General features: G+C 41.7%; 1 protein-coding gene across 6 annotated transcripts in view; it reads right to left on the bottom strand.

Annotated features, from left to right (window-relative positions):
- The window catches only part of TNRC18 (trinucleotide repeat containing 18), a 158,405-nt gene that overhangs the window by 103,603 nt on the left and 34,877 nt on the right, over nt 1-19,925 (bottom strand). For 3 of the 6 annotated variants that reach the window (XM_027874763.1, XM_027874764.1, XM_027874767.1), the window contains one exon: nt 709-864. The exons of 2 other annotated variants lie outside the window; for them this stretch is intronic. In XM_027874763.1, coding sequence (XP_027730564.1) covers nt 709-864 — 156 coding nt within the window. Of the gene's footprint in view, nt 1-708; nt 865-3,630; nt 3,716-19,925 lie in introns of those variants that run through there. One more of the 6 variants, XM_027874765.1, reaches the window with a different exon arrangement.

Genomic DNA, 19,925 nt, shown 5'->3' with positions numbered 1-19,925 from the left:
TGTGTGTGTGTGTGTGTGTGTGTGTGTGTGTGTGTGTGTGTGTGTGTCTGTGTGTCTGTGTGTCTGTGTGTCTGTGTGTGTGTGTGTGTGTGTGTGTGTCTCACAGAGAGATTGAGAGAGAGAGCTTGGGTTTGAAACCAGGTTGTACAGACTTCAGGCTGGCTTTCTATCACACCATACTGACTCTCTTGTTCAGTTCTGGGTTGAGAATAGCAGATACAAGAAAATGTGGGAAAAGCCAGAGAGAAATCCTGATAAATCTACTCCCCTCAGGCTTTCCTCCTAGCCTGAGGATGGCTTTCGGTCAGAGAAAGAAAATATTCAGCCGTGGTCACCATCACAGAGCAGAACAGGGCCACACTTGCTTACTACTGGGGATCAGGGACTACGCCTTCCTGCTGTTCATCTGCTCACCCCTCACCCCCAACCCTCCGGTTAAAGGGGAGATGAGTCAAAAGATCCAGCAGCTATGAGAGCCCAGGAGACAGCAGTTCCTTCCTATCGTCAATTGCCCATGTTGTCTTGGATTGCCAGCCATTGTTTTCTGGTACCAAGCCCCTCCCCACCTCCATTGGCTCCCCTACTTCTTCTCTGGCCTCCAAGATGCCTCATGATACAGGAGAACAATGATCCCCACTCTGCCCCCTTGGCCTAGGAAAGATGGGGAGAGGAGGAATATTGACACTCCACCTCAGGACAGGTCATTACCTTCATGGGAGTGGGCGGCCCACAGTTGCACCATCTGCAGGTTGCTGGGGGTAGGTGACCGGAAGGGAAGGTCAGAGGGCAAAGGGGCAGGGCTTCCATGGGGTGTGGAGGAGGTCCCTAGTCCGCTGGCCACAAACCCACCCAGGAAGGCCTCACCTGAATGGGGAAGGATGGAGAAAGAAGTCAGGGTTAGGCAGCAGGTTTAAGGCAGTTTAACCCAGAGTTCCCCCCCCCCCCCCCCCCTCCCCGTAGCACCTGTCCCAATCGATGGGAATCTCCTTTTGTTTTTATCCTTTTTGCTTGTTCACCCATCTCACACATTCTGGCAAACCTATCCAAATGCCAATCAATTCTTAACACAACCAAACTTTCTTAACTAACACTCATATCTGAAGCCATGTTTCCCTCACCCCCATCCCCCAACCACCTTTCCTTGGTAAGTTCTATCAGTTCTACTGAGCAAAGCTATTGGGGACTTACACATTCTGAAATTAGGGGGACAGGGAAGAGGGAATGAGATGGCAAGATGATCACAATAAGCCATATACTGTAATATTTCAGAGCCTAGACAGCTGAAAAAGATTCTTGTTCTAGGACATCCTACTTAGACCACTTTAACTAGGCAAGGGAAAAGAGACTTGGAAGGGAAGAGAACAGCGCTTTGAGGAGGCTCCAACTTTCTTCAGTTATTCATTCAACAACCTTTTATTAAGCACAGACCATATGCAAACTAGTGATCTAGGCAGGAGACAGAGGGAAAGGAATATATTATAAAGACATTATTCCTGCTCTCACAGAGTTTACAGTCTAGTAGGGGGGTTAAGATGAGGCACGTATTCAACAAACAATACAATATGTCCAAAGAACCCAGAGGAGGGAAAGATGCTTTCCAGCAGAGGCAAAAATGGAAGCAATCACTGGAGGAAGTAGCATTTAAGTGATTTTCCCTACTGCTTTAAGGGATACAAAATGCCATTCTCACAACCTTGTGAGGCAAGCAATATAGGTATTATTATCCCTATTTTACAGAAGAGAAAATCAAGGGTCAGAGAGATAAAATGATTTACCCATACAGAGTCACACAACTAGAATTGGAACTCAAGTTTTCCTACTTCTTCAAGTCTTTCTAATTACATTCATGAAGAAGTATGACATTTCAGAATGGGAAGAGATTGATCCAGGTTTCAGAAAAGCCTAGGAAGACTTATATGAATTGATGCAAAGTTAAGCAAACAGAACCAGAAGAACTTTGTACACAGTAGCAGCAATATTGTAACAATAACCAAATGCAAAAAGACTTAGCTACTCTGATCAATACAATGATCTGAAACAATTTCAAAGGACTCATGATGAAAAATGCTATCCATCTCCAGAGAGAGAACTGATGAACTCTGAGTACAAATTGAAGCATGTTGTTTTCAATTTATTTTTCTTGCCTTTTTTTTTGCAACATAGCTAATTTAGAAATATATTTACATAACTTCTCATGTTTTAAAAGAAAAAAAAAGAAGAGATTAATCTAATTCCCTTCTTTTACAAGTGCATGTTATTAAATAGTGAAAATGTCCAGTAGCCAACTAGAAATGCAAGTCAAGAACTCTGGACATAGGTCAAGAAATGCAGGAGTTGTCTGTATAGAGGTGAAAGTAGAAACCATTGGGATGGAGGAAGAGAGTAGAGGGAGAAAAAGAGAAGAGAGCTGGAGGCCTAGAAACAGACAGACCTTTGTTGAATGCCCACATTTAGGGGCTGAAAGGTCAGACCAGGAAAGGAGGGGGCATATTGGCTCCTACCACCAAACCTAACAGAATTTGGTAAGGACTTTCAACACTTTAAGCTGTTACTCTCCTTCCATCCCTCCCCCAACAGAAGGAACAGGGACTCTTCTGTTTTTGAATGGTCGGTATGTTTTAATCAAGCTGTGGGGAGAAGGCAAGCTTGCGCTTTGGCCAGGGTGGGAAAGGGGGCATCTGAAACCTGCTAATGAGCTAGCTGCTGGGTCTGTAGGTCATTTCCCTGGGAGAGCCTCAGCAGATGCAGAAGTGGTTTGGTTAAGCAGAGAAGGCAGGGAAAACAGGCTTGGCGTCAATCTGCATGACCCTTTTGCTGAGCATGGAATAAAAATGCAGAGCAAAAACATACAGAAAAGTTAACCATACTACTGCCCTCTCTTTACCCCCAACTGACCACACCTTCCTCTACTGCTCCTCTAACCCTTCCTTTACTCCCTTCAGCAAAGCTAGCTAAGCAGAAACGTTTGTCTAGAAAGCAATACCAATGAGCTATACCAGGTACACCTGTTGGGGATGGCTACTGCTACCCTCTCAAGGGTCTAACTGGAACTTCCCCTTTCCCAGGATCCCCCTCTTTCCCATTCTGGGAACCCCCAGCGGTGGACCTGAGCAACCCTATGAATCAGCTCAAGGCTTAAAGAAATAAGACTGAACCTAAAAAATAAAATAAAATAAAATAAAAGACACTAGGCTTAAAGGGAGAACAAAGGTGAACTAAACGGAGACTGAGATATTACTCCCACCAGCTCAAGAGCCCTTGGCTACCTTCGTGCTCACTAATGTGTGTAGGAAAAGTTCCTAAGAATGTTGCAGGCTACTACAAGTGTTAATGGGCCTGAAAATTCATTCTAAGTTAGGCTTAAAGCAAGTCTAAGGGAAAAGAGAAAAATAAAGAGTGTCTGCTATCCAATTGAAGTCCCCTTTGTACCTGCCCTTTATATTCCTCATATGGACTCTACAGTCAGCCCCTTTCTCCCTTCCACTGGCCCCATCCAACAGTAGAAAGTGTTCCCTAACTCCAGCAGCAGATCTCACCCCGTTGTAGAAACCTGCCTGCTAGACAAAAAGACTCCACGATTGGCCCATTCCTGTAGTGCTGTGGCCCCATCGGCTGGCTCCAGGGCATTACCAGGTGCAGGTGTCCATCCAGTCTCAAGCGAGGCAGACAGCTGTTGGGGAGGGCACCCACAGTGGCCCATTCTGTGCCCAGGGTAGGTAAATCAGGAATCCAAGGCGACAGCTTCCTCCTCCCCCCTTCCCCTGACAGGCCCACTCCGGAAGCCAGCAGCCAGTAGCCCTCAAGGTTTGCACAATCACTTACATAAACCTCCCCATGTTCTTCCCTTCCTCCAACACACCCCAAAACAGAAGTGGCCTGTCAGCCTTTCTGAAAGCCCCACTTCTGGTGAAATATGGCTAACCACCAATGTCACACATGTATGGCTCCTATGACTGCCTTTTGATAGATGACCGTGTCAAGGGGGAGGGGATACCACGATGGGAGAGAAACTGCCTGGCCGGGGGCAGGTGCCCGGATGCCACCAACGGCTCTAGCCGACCAAAGAGGATTCTGAGGGCCCCAGTGAAGGCTGCCCCATACTCCTAGGGTCAAAGACACTAGCTCCCTAAGTCTTTGGGTAAAGGCCATGCAATTTGTATCCCACCGTAGTCTTGAACAACTATAGGGAATTCACCCTTAAGGAGAAGGGGTAAGGAGGACAACCTAAGCCCAAGAGAAAAATCCTCCTTCAGGAATACACCCCTGATTTAATCTTTTGCTGTCTCTTAAGATCAAACTATTCCTATCCAGAAGGCAAAACAGCAAAAGAACACTGCTATGTGCTTGTTAAGAGGAAAAAGCATTCCAGGCACAAGGAAGGATTTCCGGATGGATCTAGGCTGACTTATACATGTCACAGCATAAGCTTTATAAGCAATTGGTCAATCCAAGGACTGAAGAAGGCCCCAGTACTAGGTAAAGAAAAATTAAAATCAATGATAGGTATCATCCCCCAGTATAATCACTTTGTTCTTATATATTTATCATATTCTATCTTCAATGTAAGTTATTTATGTATGTCTCTTATCTCCCCTTCTAAACCATAAAATCCTTAAGGGTAGGACACTACCTTATTTAAGGTTGCACCTACCTCAGGCCTCTGAGTGAACCAATTTGATAATACAAGGAATGAAGCATTTTGTAAACTGTACAGCACACTATAAACATGACTTATAACTCAAAGACCCAAGTTTAAAGCATATTTAGAGTGAGAGTTTATATGTAATATTCTAAGACAGCAGCACCTAGTGGTAATGTGTAGTACTGTAAATCAGCTTTATTTGGTATTTTTAATACAGGGACGATATTTTGTGAATGTTCCCTACCCAGATTATAGTAACGGAAAACTACAATGCTCCATTTTCCATCAGCAGCTCAGCATAGCTTTGATTCAATGCAACATCATACCCTATCCAGGATAAGTTGATCACCAGAAACCTTATCCCCATGCAGATTTATTGAGATTTTGATACTTAACACCTCAACTCACCCTTAGTAGCCTCTCCCCTCTGATTAGAGGGATAAAGGTCAGAGCATTAAATTCCTCCCAAAGCCTTCCTTTATAGAGGACACACAACTCCATTTTTCATCAGCAGCTCAGCTTGGCTTGACTCCAAAGAACACCATACCAGGTATCAGGCAGTTGCGGGGTGAGGGGGAGGGGGAGGAACCGAGAGCCCAGTGCAACACACCAACTTTCAACTTCCTTTTGTGTCTTGTTTCCCATCATTACATTGTAAGCTCCTCAAGGGCAGGGACCATCTTTTTCTCATTTATATCCCAAGATGCTAAGCACAGGGCCTGGCATATAGTAGGTGCTTAATAAATGTTGTTTGATTAATACTTGCAAGAAATCTAGTCTATATCTTTTCAATTTGGATTCTGTAAATATAATCACACAAAAAAGCCAGAGGGGGGCCTTAGAACTGCCAGGGTAGGATCAGGAATTGCATGAGATGAGAGGAAATTACTATGGTTTTGAAGTCCTCAGAAATCAGTGAAAATGCTACAAAATGTTTCCAGTAGACATAGTACTACTCAGTACTACTTCAATGCCCTGCATGCCAGGAGGGCAAGCTATATATTAACCCCTTTTTTGCCAAAAAACTTTCAATTGATCATAAGAGATTTCTCCCTTACCAACTCCTAATATATCTTACCCTGCCAATTACTGATGGATGGCTAGCTTATTCATCATTTCAATGCAGATTTCCTCTCTCTCCCAATTCCCAGCTCTCTCCCTTATTACTGTATGCAGATGCATTTAGATACAGTTATACAAGTCCTATGGCAAGTTGTAAGGAAGTGGGTAAAAAAAAAAAATTTTTTTTAAATTACCTGCAGGCCTTTCTTGGCCATATCCCAGAGCTACATGGAAATCAAAAACCCTGGATGCAGCCTTCCCAGAAAGAAAGAGAATGAGAAAAGACTAGCAGTGTGACCAAAGTTACAACCCTCATTTACCGACCTTAAAAAAGTCCATCAGTTCCACAGAGTCAAATGTTGGGAATATTGTCCCGTCCTTCCCTCATATTAGCTTAGTTTTCTTCAATACCCATCTCTCTTGAGTGACATCTCCTATAGGAGACCTTTCCTGATCCCCACCCTAGACATTAGCATTCTCCCTCTTGAAATTATTTTGAATTCACTATATTCACTTCTTTTGTATCCTCCTAGTAGACTATTTCATTTTTTGTCTTTGCTAGAAGCCAGATATACAAAGGGCCTTGTACATTAATAATAAGTAGCTAGGTAATATGGTAGATAAGGTTCTGTGCCTAGACTTAGGAAAACCTGAATTTAAATTTGAGTTCAGATCTCAGACACTTACCAACTGTGGGACCCTGGGCAAGTCACTTGTCTGCCTCAATTTCTTCAAGTGGAAAATGGAGATAACAATAGCACTTACCTCCCAGGGGAAAATTTATCGATCAATTTTTTTAAAAGCACCTAATATGTGCCAGATACTGTACTGGGTGATGGGGATACAAAGAAAGGCAAAAGCCAGTCCCTACCTTCAAGGAAATTACATTCTAATGGAGAGTTGATAAGTACAGATATAAATAGACACATATATGTGTGTATATATATGCCATGTATGTATATATATATAAATATATATGTGTATGTATAAACATAGATGCATAGATGTGATGGGGGGAAGGGAGGGTACAGTAGCAGCCAAAGGGAGGGTGGATATCAAGAAAGGCTTCATGCAAAAGATGGCATTTGAGCTGAGTCTTAAGAGAAACCAGGGATTCCAAGAGGCAGATGAGGAAGGAGTACTTTCCATGCATGAGATACAACCAGGTCAAAGGCAGAGATGGGAGATGAGATCATCACCGCCTTCATCACAATGTCAATTTTATTTCTCCTCTAACTACCACTTCTGAATACATTCCTAGTGTCTAATCTTTCCCAAACTCAAACATGATTGCCTCAAGAGGGGGAGAAGGGACATGTACTGTGGAATCAGGTATGAGGGAGTTTCTGTGGCCTCCCTTTGTACCAGAGCTCTGGCCCATCCTACCTAACATCCTACTCCGTCTTCCTCAGCACCCACTGCCTCTCAGAATGGTCACAGCTTTGCTCCACATGGACCAAATCTCCATGGATTACTGCAGGTTCATGGGGCACTCCTGTGCCCAAAACCCAACAAGATGTCAACTCCACTGATCCCCATCATCAAGTCAAAGGGATCTTTCTCATCTGTAAGCTCTCATAGCATCTTTTCCAAACCTTTTTCTTATGTACTTATCATATGGTAATATACTTGTCACATAACATTGTATACTACAGCTATGTGTTATCATTTTATTTCTGACTTAAACTGTAATGTCCATCAAGACAGGAACCATGTCTTTGTAAACTGCATCTTCCCCAGTGTCTAACACAGTACTCTGTTAAAATACTTAGGAAATGTTCATTTAATTAACTCAACACACACCTATCCCCAGGGATGTGTGACTTGCCAAGCACGTCCCTATTGTTAATGCCCTTGTCCCTAGGGTTGATTCTGGATAATTTCTCCAAAGGTCAGACATTAAGTTACTAAGTATACCATGCCAAAACCATGACTGGTGGAAGGATACCACGTCAGACACAGTTATCTGTCCAGAGCCATCCCTCCAGGGCTATTAACTAGGGCCTGAAGAAGGTTTTTATGGGTTTCTTCCCCATTATTTACTGTTCTCCCCACCCCCATCCCCACTCTCAAGACTCTGTCTAGTGTGGATAGATACTCAAGGAAATGTCACCTGCTTGAATGTCCAAGTATTTGGGGAGGGAAGCCAAGTGAGTAAAAGTGGGAGGAGTAGATCTGAGAGTGATAAGAACAATTCAGAAATGAGATCCATGATAAAAGCATAACTAGAAAACTGAGAGTCCTTTAAGACTGGAGAGAATAGCCAAAGTAAGCAATGTGTTAATTATATGTAAACACAGCTAAGGAAAGAAGCCTATCTGACTATTACTACCCCCCCCACACACACATATATTTTCTCTCTCTCTCTCTCCTCTCTCCCCCCCCTTCCCACTCCCCTCTGGCTGGGTCACAGATTTTAACAGGTGTCCTCAGAGAACTATTTTCCCTACTCTCTGTCATATCTACTTCCTCTCTTCAATTCTGCCTTTCTTTCCTCCTTCAGTATTACCCATGTTCAAGAGGCCTAGGAGACTGGTTCAAAGAGCTGATCTTTACTAATCAGGCTGCCTAATCAGGAATATACCAATGAATTCTGCCTCTCCCTACTCATCGTATTCATATTCGGGCTTTCTAATTAAAAATCCTCTAGATGCTTATCAGTTCTCTCTCCTTTCCCCCCCAGGAATGGGAGAACCTTCTTCAACTGGATCTGTTTGACAGGCCTTATAGAAAAGGGTTCTTTAATCTGGTATCCACAGACCTTCTCCCCACCCTTATGAATAGATGTCAGGAGGTCTATCTGTGAACATAGATGGGGGAAAATGACACCTTTATTTTCACTAACCTCTAACTGAAATTTAGCTTTTCTTTTCAATATAAATGTAAGCAACATATATTCTAAGGGATCTATAGACTTCACCAGATTGGGTCCTAGGAACAAAAAAGCTTAAGAATCCCACTGTTCTAGCATTTCCACCTCAAACCTAAGAGCAAGAAGCCATAGATTACGATAACTTCTTATTTATGATAACTTATTATCATAACTTATGATAACTATTTCTGATACCATTATTTAGTCATGACAACTCTACCAAGAGGAACTCCCTGGAACAGGACTATAACACCTGAAAGCAATCCATGGATGGGATCACCAATTCAACAAATAGATATTAAGTGCCTAAAAGTACCAGGGGATACAAAACAAACAGGCCCTGCCCACAAGCAGCTTAAGTACTGATGGGGTTGGGGGAAGATGAATGCTATAAAAACCTAAGTAAATACAAAGTATCAACAAAGTAATTTCCAAGAGGGAGAGAGTACTAAGAACTTAGGGAGCGGGTGTTTGGGGTAATCAGGATAAGGTGGGTGTGGTATAATGGTGAGAGTACTGGATTCAGAGTTGGGACTTGGATGCTACTAGTTCTGTGTGATACTGGTCAAATTACTTAATTTTTTTATGCTTCAGTTTTCTCATCTATAAAATGACTTGATAGTCTCTAGGGACTTTTCCAGTTAATTGGAGCAGCAGGTTAAGTGCACTGGGCTAGGAGACAAAAAGTGAGTTCAATTCTTGCCTCAGATATTTAATAGTTGTGTGATCCTAGGCAAGTCATTTGACCAACATCTGCCTCAGTCTCCACAGCTGTAAAACGGGGATAATAATAGCAACTGCCTCCCAGGGTTGTTGTGAAAATAAAATGAGATTGGGGCAGCTAGGTGGGGCAGTGGATACAGCACAGGCCCTAGAGTTGGGGGGACCTGAGTTCAAATCCAACCTCAGACACATAACACTGGCCAGCTGTGTGACTCTGGGGCAAGTCACTTAACCCCAATTGCCTCACAAGAAAAGAAAATGAAATAATGTTTGCAAAATGTTTTGCAAAACCTTCAAGTGCTATATGAATACTAGTTATTTTTAGCACTAAATCCTATGAAAGACCTGCCATAGGAAGTGGCACTTTAGAGATATATCTTCTGGGGAACACAGGAACTTGGACAAAGAAGGCCGGGGCCCAGCCCTACAGCCAAGTTAGTATCTATGTGGTTTGGGGCAATTCACTTTCCCCTTCCAGGGCCTCAGTTTCCAAATCAATGGGTCTCTAATCAAGCCTGTGACTCTATAAAGATCTAGGGCTCTTGAGAATCAATATGGAAATCGAGAGGGAGGAGACAGGGCCATTGTTGAGTGGGATATTTGAAATTCTCAGGTGCTTTTCTGAAATTCCAATTCTTTTCAACTTAAAAAAAGTTTTAACAAAACAAAATCAAGTTTCTCCAGAAAAGTCAGTAAGTGGATTTGGTGGCTGAACTGATGCTCCCTCTCTTCTGACAACATAGCAATTATTAACTGTCTAACAATGAATTATCATGAATACATAGAACCAGGGTTTGATTTTCAAAGAAATGCTCTACTCTGCAATTAGATGCATTTATTTATTCAACAATAAAACTATACGGAACATAATTGAGTCTTTCCTTGATTATTCAGAAGTAACTTCTGGATCACCTGGCTGGGCTTCTGTTTCCTCCCCTGTCTAATGAGGGGGTTGGATTAGATGACCTTTGAGGTCCTGTCCAACTCTAAAGGTATGATCTAGGCTCTTACGAGGAACCTCCAGGTCATCATTATAAACATAACTTTCACTTTAAAGAGCAGCAGATGTACAAACATAGGAATTATAAAATGTGAGAGCTGAAAAAGACCTCTGACGGCATCTAATCACCTAATTTTACAGATGAATAAACTGATGCTGTGAGAAGTGGGGTGACTTATCCAGGTTCACAGAGTTCTAAGAACTTCTATCTAAGCCTTCTACCTTCCTAGTTCAGGAAAATATGGTGACTAGCATTTCTCAAGTGCTTTTTTTGGGGAGGCTGGGGGAGGAACAAGCATTTATTAAGTACCTACTATGTGTTAAGGGTTTTACAAAAGATTACCTCATTTGATCTTCACAACAACCCTGGGAAATAAGTCATTTATTATCCCCATTTTACACTTAAGGTCACTGAGGCAGACAAGTTAAGTTACTTGTCCAGGGTCACACAGCTAGTATTTAAGGGTCTGAGGGAGGATCTAAACTCAGTACTTCCTGATTCTAAGCCAATCACTATTCACTGTGCCACCCAGCTTCCATAATATGCCACGGCTGTACAAAGCATTTGAAGAACAACCAAAACCTTACTGGAAATTGGAGTGATTTATGTTAGTCTCCATAGCATATCTGAAAAACTTAATTTTAAAATAATTCCTCCAGAAACATAAAAATTCTACCACACATAAATAAGCGCTCCACAGTACCCACAACACTCCCAGCCCCATCCCTCCATTGACTATTCTTAAGATTTACTTACTATCTATTACTCCCTAGACCAAAATTCCCTACCCTGGTTTCTATTCCCTTGTTGTCCTCGATTATCCTTGTTCTCTAAGAAGATCATGACATCAGGAAACCATGACCTGCAAGAGAACTGGATTTAAGTGAAGGACCCTTTATGTGGCCCTATTACAATGCAACCTTCTGCAAGTCAGGAAATATTTCATTTTTTTTTTATATTTGTATCCCCAGCTCCGCAGAGTTCCTGGAATGTAATAAGTGTTTAATAAATACTTTTTCATTCATCCATCCTTCCTTCCTTCCTTTCTTTCAAAGGTTGCATATGGTGGTGGGAGTTCTCTCTCTCTCTCTCTCTCTTTTTTTGCCTTTTTGGTGAGGCAATCGGGGTTAAGTGACTTGCCCAGAGTCACACAGCTAGTAAGTGTCATGTGTCTGAGACCACATTTGAACTCAGGTCCTCCTGAGTCCAGGACTGGTGTTCTATCCACTGCTCCACCTGGCTGCCCCTGGAATTTTCAGTTTCAATGACCTACTCCCTACTGCAGTCTTAGTGAGCAGCTACCTCCAGGTTGGACAGGGCCCCAAGGGGTTGGATGTCACACATGCTACATTATTCCCTAGAAACTGGACAAAAGGGACGCAGGCATAAGTACCCATCTTGATTTCAATATATTCTAACTAAGCCCCACCATGAACAAGAGTTAATGTCTGTCTTCCCTGAATCCAAAAGTAAGGGGTACTGGTAACAACTTAAGGGCTTCAGCAATCTGGGGTTCAGTCTCCCTTTTAACAGAATATGCTCTAAGTTACCTTTCCATCCTAAATCCTTTTTATTTATTTATTTAATTGAATTTTGTTTGTTTTTTAGTGAAGCAATTGCGGTTAAGTGAATTGCCCTGAGTCACACAGCTAGGAAGTATTATGTGTTTGAGGCCGCATTTGAACTCAGGTCCTCCTGACTCCAGGGCCAGTGCTCTATCCACTGTGCCACCTAGCTGGCCCTGAATTTTTATTTTGAGATAAGGTAGTGCCCTATTGATGCCTGGTAGCCCTTTTAGGAGAAGAATAAAAGTCCCAATCAAATAATTATTGGATATAAAAACTCCAGATTAAGGAGACCATCAGCCCAGAAAAACCAGAACGCTAAACCTAAAACCATAGGATTGGGAGCTGGAAGGGTTAGCTAACCTCTCATCAATTACTTGCCCAGGGTCACAAAGATATAAGTAACAACCAGTATTCAACATTGGGTCTTTTGATCTAATTACTACTACTTTAGTCTTCTAGTAGGCATAGATAACATAACTCATATTACATAGATACTTCAATGAATGAATGAAAAAACATTTATTAAAGGATGTTTACATGGCTATACACTCTGCTAAATCCTGGAGATACAAATAATAAATGAGGTCTTTGACCCTGAGGAGTTCATATTCTAACCAGATAAAACAACCCAGGAAGTGATAGCCAGGGGACTTAGGTCTAAAGATTCACTGGGAAGATAAGTTTATCCACACAGGACAATCAATCGACACACCCTTCCCAGAAGCAGAGGTAATAACAACTAGGATTTAGTCACTGGAAGGTTTACAAAGAGCTTTTACATTTTAATTCATTTCATGGTGCTCAAAGCAAGTTTGTGGAGAGTGGGGTGGAGATAGTAAGGAGGTATTGTGTCCAGAAACTAGGCAGGATGCAGGATTTTGTGGAGCGTCAAACCAATGGGTGGATGACTGTATGGGCTGGAGACTGTCCAGCAATAGTGGACTCTTGATATATTCAGTCACCAGTAAAGAAGCTCCAGAGCCTAAGCTCCAAAATTGAATTGATGACAGTGATGCTAAAAAAGAAATAAAGGAAGTCACTGAAATACTTTTTTTAAAAAAATGCGCCAAAATATTTATAGCAGCTCTTTTTATAGTGGCAAAGAATTGGAAATGGAGGAGATGCCCATCAGTTGGGGAATGGCTAAGCAAGTTGTCGTATATGAATGTAATGGAATACTACTGTGCTACAAGGAATGGTGAGCAAGCAGACTTTGGAAAAACCTGGAAAAACTTGCATGGACTGATGCTGAGTGAAGTGAGCAGAACCAGGAGGACCCCATACACAGTAACAGCCACATTGTCGATGACAACTCCAAAAGTCTCATGCTGGAAAAAGCTATCCACATCCAGAGAAAGAACTATGGAGTTTGAATGCAGATTGAAGCATACTATTTGCTCTTTTTTTTTTCTCTTTTGTTTTGTTTTGTTTCTTCTTTCTTGTGGTTCCTCCTATTGGTCCTAATTCTTCTTTACAACATGACTAATGTGAAAAAATGTTTAATAGGAATACATGTGTAGAGCCTATATCAGACTGCACGCCATCTGGGGAGGGAGGGGGAGAAAATTTAAAACTCAAAAGCTTATGGAAGTGAATGTTGAAAACTAAAAATAAATTAATAAAAATAAATAAATAAAATTTAAAAATGCACCAAAGAGAAGTTCAGAAGGAAGCACAATCAAGACAATTTTGAAAGTAATGTGAGGAATTTATTATATATTTTGTTTTTAAAAAGCAGTATAAAATGAAGATTCATGGTTTCATATAGAATCCTCTTTCTGTGTCTAGCTGTGTATATGGAAATGCTCTTTTTAAAATATTTTTTTGTGGTGTTTATGTTCAGAACAAAAAACATTTTTAAAGAAAGGACCATTGTAAAGTTATTACATACTTAAATAATATTCTCAGTTTCATATATATGTAATATATCATATATATAATCTATCTGTTCTTTGTATAAGGACACCATCATGTTTGTTGGTGTGTGTGTGTCAAATTCTTAATAAAATTTTTAAGAAAATAAAATTGGGGAAATATATGAAAAGAAAATATATATCCCTCAACCTGGCAAATACATCCTATTGGACTTTCCACTTCCAAGCCCTAGAAGTAAATATTCCAAAGACTGAATAACAACACTTCCCCAACATAACATAGTTGAATGAATTTTCCCACAACAGCTCATTTGCCTTTCTTACGTGGTGCCCCCACTCCCCTCCCCCAAACACTTAAGGTCACTCACAGCCCAAAATGGGATCCACTGGTGATAGTCCTACTTGGCCACGTTGGTTTCTCAGCCTGCAGACATTCCAGCTGCTTCTGTCTCCTACGTTCTCCATGTCTTCCAAAAGTTGGTGCTTCTCACTTATCTTAGCAACCCCAGAATCCCTTCCACAAAGCTTTAGGTGGGAGCGTTATTGTGAGCTCTCCCAGGAGTTTTATCACCCAACTGATTAGATTACTCCTTAGCCAACTCATTAGTACACTTTAGGAGGAAGACCAAGGCCCACCACACCCAAGACACTAAGAGCTAAAACCCTACTTACTTGTGAGCTACGAATTGTGACCAGCCTAATTCTCTCTCCAACTTGACCTAGAAAGAATAGGTTCTGATTTTCTCAAAAGATCATGCAGATATCTTGGAATCTATGACACCAAGAATTTTTGAAGTTCCTCTCATGCAATATTCCACCTTCCCATCCATGCCTTTGCACTGTCTTTCCCCCATTCATGGAATGCTCTCAAACCTCATCTTTGCCTCTTAAGAGTCATTGGTTTCCTTCTAATCTAGACTCAACTAAAGTTTCATCTTCTGAAAAAGGCTTTTCCTGGTCTCTCTATTAGCTAGCACCCTACTTCCCTCACCCCCAAGATGACCTCGAATCAGCTTCATATGTTTCTTATATATGTCCACGTTGTTGTCCCTTTAGACCAGATTATTTCCCACCCACTGAAGTCATCCAGATTCCATCATGCCTTCCAAAATGTCATCACAACACACCCCTTGAGTACTCCCCACCTGTGGTCCCTCCCTCCCACTGACTGGACAGAGTGGAGCATGGACAGTGGAGATCCCAGATCCTCCATTTAAGGAGGGTATACAGAGCAGCAATTTCATAGTTCCTTACCAGACAGAAAACTCCTTCAGACTTTCATCACGCCCTCCACGCTCCCCATCGCTTTTCAGCCTCCTTTTATATGTAGTCTTCCTCCATTAGATGGGAGGCTCTTTGAGAGCAGAGATTGTCTTTAGCCTTTCTTTTGGTACCTCCAGTATTTAGCACAGTACCTGGCACATAGCAGGCACTTAAAAAAGGTTAACAGGATGACTGACTAGACCAGAGGCAGGACACCTTCGACCATGTGGCCCTCTAAGTCCTCAAGAGCAGCCCATTGACTGAATCCAAACTTCACAGAACAAATCCCCTTAATAAAAGGATTTGCCCTGTAAAACTTGGACTCAGTCAAAAGGCTGCAACCAAGGACCTACAAGGCCACATGTGGCCTGGAGGCTGCAGCAGGTTCCCCATCCCGGAACCAGACTGTAAGCTCCCCAAGGGCAAGGACTAAGACTGCCTTTTATTCCCAGGTGTGAGAGATGGGTCATATAGTACAACCTATAAATAATACGTGAATTCCCCTCTACAGTGTACCCCACAAGCAGCCACTTGGCATCCGCATAGACATCAAATGACACGGAACTTCCTTCCAAAGCAACACATTCCATTTCTGGCCAGCTTTAATCGTTGGGAAGAATTTTTTTATTTGGCTTTTCTTAAGGCTAGTACTTTATTCAGAGATTACCTACCATTTAAACTGTGTGTGTATATATACACACATGTGTGTATGTATATGATACTGTATATAGTATATTATATCACATATTATTTATCATATAGACTTATATAGCATAGTTATAATAGTATATTTAGACTACATTACATATATCTCAGTATGATATATATGATTTATACTATATATAATATAATGTACAGTATATAGTAGAAATTTGATATCTACTATGTCTAATTATTACAATCAATATATAATATGGTACAAGTGGGAAGTAACCTCAGGGGAGAGGGAAGGAAAAATACATATCTCATACAGTTGTTTGCATGTTGTCTCCCTTATTAGAATGTGAGCTCCCTGAGGACAAGAACCATGTTTTTGTCAGCACTTAGAACACCAGCAAACAGCAGGGCTTACAATCAGTGCCTTCTCTTGCTTTGTTCTCACTCTCTTCTTAATTCTCCTGGGTCTCCCATGCTGACCTCATCATTTGACTGAAACTGCACTCTCCAAAATTAGGAAATTAGAAATCATTTCTTAATTGTCAAATCCAGTGACTTTTTCTCAATGTTTGTCCTTGACTTCTCCACAGCCTTTGACACCGTAAGACACCCTCTTCTCCTTGAAAACTCTTTTCTCTCTAGGTCACTGTGACATTATTCTCCTGGTTCTCCTCCTACCTATCTGACCACTCATCAGTTTTCTCTGCTGCATCTTCATTAAGGTCATGATACCAACCATGGATGTCCACAAGGATCTGGATCTATCTTGGGTCCTCTTCTCTTCTCCCTCTATACTATTTCACTTGGTGATGTCACCAATTCCCATGGATTCAATTATAATCTCTGCCGATGATGCTCAAATATACTTATCCAGCCCTAACCTTTCTGCTGAGATGGATGCTATTAGCATTTACCTTAGACATCTCAAAGGGCTTGCTGAGCCCTTTTCAAGGCTGCCCATCCGTATGTGGTGTCCACCTGACTCACCCAACTCTCACCTGTGACTCCAAGAAGGTGTAGCATATGCAGCAGCCACACTCTGCAGATGGCAGGGCTAAACCTGGCTAACAGTAACTGACAGGCCTCAAGACTGTCAGTAAATTAGGGGGTGTCTACATCAAACAGGTGAAGATTTCCCCCAGCAGAATGGGTGGATGAGAACAATTTGCTCCAGTGGCCATAAAGGTGGCTGAAGCAGGCACTGTGGAGTGGCTTAGAGCTTGGTCAGACATTAAAAACACCAAGGTCATCCACTGAATCCCAAGTCATCACCAGTCATCCTGATTTCTGTCTTACCACTAGACTTCAATGACTCAGGAAGAGAGTGTGAGGCTTACGACTTGGTGTGACCTTGCCTCACTTAAATCCAATTCACACGTACAAATCAAGACATTGCCTGCAATGTCTTCGGTCATCGTCGAAAATGAAGGACAAACAACAATGGCCATCTCATGCTAGAAGTCTTACAGATATCTCTCCAGAACTGAACTCATTGTCTTTTCCCCAAAAACCCATCCCTCTTCCTATCTTCCCTACTGCTGTCAAGGTCACCACCATTCTTGCAGTCTACTGCTCACTCTCTCTCATTCACCACATCCAATCTGTTACCTACTACTGTTGTTTCTACCTTCACATCTCTAAACATCTATGCCCCCTTCTCTACTCTGACACTACAGACTACCATCACCTCACACTGAACTATTTCAACAGCTTTCTGATTGGCCTGACTGCCTCAAGTCCTTCCCCACTCCAGTCCTTCCTTCAACTCACTCAAAGTGATCTACCTGAATCACAGGTCTGGCGACATCACTCTCCTAATCAATCAACTCTAGTGGCTCCCTATTGCCTCCAGGATCAAATATAAAGTGCTCTGTTTGGCATGTAAAGCCCGTTATAACCTGTGACCTTCCTACATTTCCAGTCTTCTTATACTTTACTTCTCACCATCTACTACATGGAACTTGCTGTTCCTAGAAACAGGCACTCATCTTCCAAATCCTAGCCTTGGAATTGATTATCCCCCATACCTGGAACTCTCTCCCTCCTCATTTCTGCCTCTGGGCTTCCTTCAAATCTCAGCTAAAATCCCACTTACTGATTGAAAAAAAAAAAACCAACCCTTTTCTGTCCTCTCTAATATTAGTGTCCTTCCCTACCCTAGACCCAGATGATCTCTAACTTTCTAGGTGTATATATCTTGTTTTTATACATTTTGTTTGCATGTTGTCTGCCTCCCCAATAGATTTTAAATTCCCTGAGGGTAGAGACTGGAGTTTTTTGGGGGAGGTAAGGGAGAGTGGCCCCCCCTTTTTTTTTTGCATTCCCATTGTTTTAGTATAGTACCTGGAACACATAAGCCCCTTAAAAATGTTTATTGCCTTGACTCATTAGTCAATTAATTCAACTAGCATTTGTGTTAAGGGCTACTATGTCCTAGATGCTAAGCATACAAAGTAAAAAATTAAAACAGCCCTGCTTTAAAAGAACTCACATTTCACTGGTGAAACAAATACACAGAAAAAGAAATATAAAATAGATACACAGCAATTTCCAGACAGGGAAAAGTATTAGACCAGGATTAGTTTGCATGTCAGATGTAGCAACTGAGATGAGCTTTAAAGGAAGCCAGGGATTGGAAAGAAGGAATACATTCCAGGCATAAGGGAAAACTTGAGCCAAAGGCCTGGAGGTTGGGTGACAATAAGAAAGCTAATTTGGCTAGAATACAGTATGCTGAGCGAACAAGAAGCGTGCAGTAAGTGTAGAAAGATGAGTGCAAACCAGATCGTGAAGGATTTTTTTAAAAAGTCAAACAAAGGAGCTTAGGGCTTGGAATGTAAGGATGAGTTATCACTACTACACTTTTGTTGTGGTTCAGTTATTCCAGTTCTGTCAACTCCTGGTGACCCCATTTGGGGTTTGCTTGGCAAAGACACTGCAGTGGTTTGCCACTGCCTTCTCCAGCTCATTTTACAGATGAGAAAACTGAGGCAAACAGGGCTACATGACTTGTCCAGGCCCCAGGCTGGTGCCTACTGTCCTTCAATCACCATCATTACTAGGTATTTTGGTTGGGGAGGGGAAGCAATGTTTGGAGAAATTTGGTCATTTAAGGCATCATGATGGACACTGGGCTGACACAGGAAATAACTTAGTAGAGTTCTCGCTCAAGTTCTGCCCCTAACTGTGTGATTTTGGCCTCTTTCTGCACCTTTATTTCCTTGTCTGTAAAATGAAGGGGTTGGAATAGATGATCTTTTAAGGTGCTTTACAGCTCTCATCTTCTGTGGCCTATAAAATGGGAGTAATAAAATCTGTTACCTGCTTAACTGGGCTTTTTGAGGGCTATGTGAGGATCAAATAAAATATTGTTCTTAAAGTACTTGGCACATAGTAGGTGGTTAATAAATGCTTTTTCCCTTCCTTTCATGTGAAATAATGTATGAGAAATCACTTCAAAAAGTTTAAAGTGTAATATAAATGTGAGACAGTTCTTGGGAAATCAAAAGAGCTGAGGTGGTAATCATGGGAACTGAGGCTTTAAAATAATTGTTTAAATTTTTATATCTTTTTTTTAATATCATTCATTTTCTCCCCACCACAACCTCAGGCATCGCTCCTAATGACAAAATGACAAAGAAGTAAACAAACAAAAAAGCAATTCAGACCTGAACAGCATGTGGAACGTTGTTCTATAGTGCTCCACCCTTGCAGAGGCGAAGGAGAGTCTTCCATTGATGCTAAAACACAGTGGAGACAGGGGGCAATCCAATTCATTTCTATTCAACAAGTTTTTATCAAATGCTTATCACGTGTTTAAAAAAAAAAAAGGAAAACAGCTCCTGCCTTCAAGGAACTTCAATGGGGTGGGGATGGAGGGGAGAGATGATATGTGGAGGGGAAACTACAAATATGTAGAAAAGTAAATAAAAAATTAAATAAATATAAATACAAAATTAAAATAAAAAATAAATTTAAAAAACTAGATACCAAGTAATTACAGGGTGTGGAGAGTACAAAAACCAAGAAAGGCCTTTCGTAGGAGTTGGCACTTCAGCTGGGTCTGGACTGGAGCTGATCCAAGAAGCAAAGACAGAGGGAGGCCCCACAGCTTGCTTGTGGGTCTCCAGGTCGTAAGTCTCTCCCCACTCAGCTATCAATATCAAGTCCTAAAGACCGGGTCTAATTATGTCTGTCTGTCTCTCACAGACACACAACACACACACACACACACACACACACACACACACACACACACACACA

This window comes from Vombatus ursinus, unplaced genomic scaffold, assembly GCF_900497805.2.
Source record: "Vombatus ursinus unplaced genomic scaffold, bare-nosed wombat genome assembly UNPS02014807.1, whole genome shotgun sequence".
Taxonomy (NCBI): domain Eukaryota; kingdom Metazoa; phylum Chordata; class Mammalia; order Diprotodontia; family Vombatidae; genus Vombatus; species Vombatus ursinus.
The sequence above is the reverse complement of the archived record's forward strand: the minus strand, read 5'-3'. Positions and strand labels throughout refer to the sequence as shown.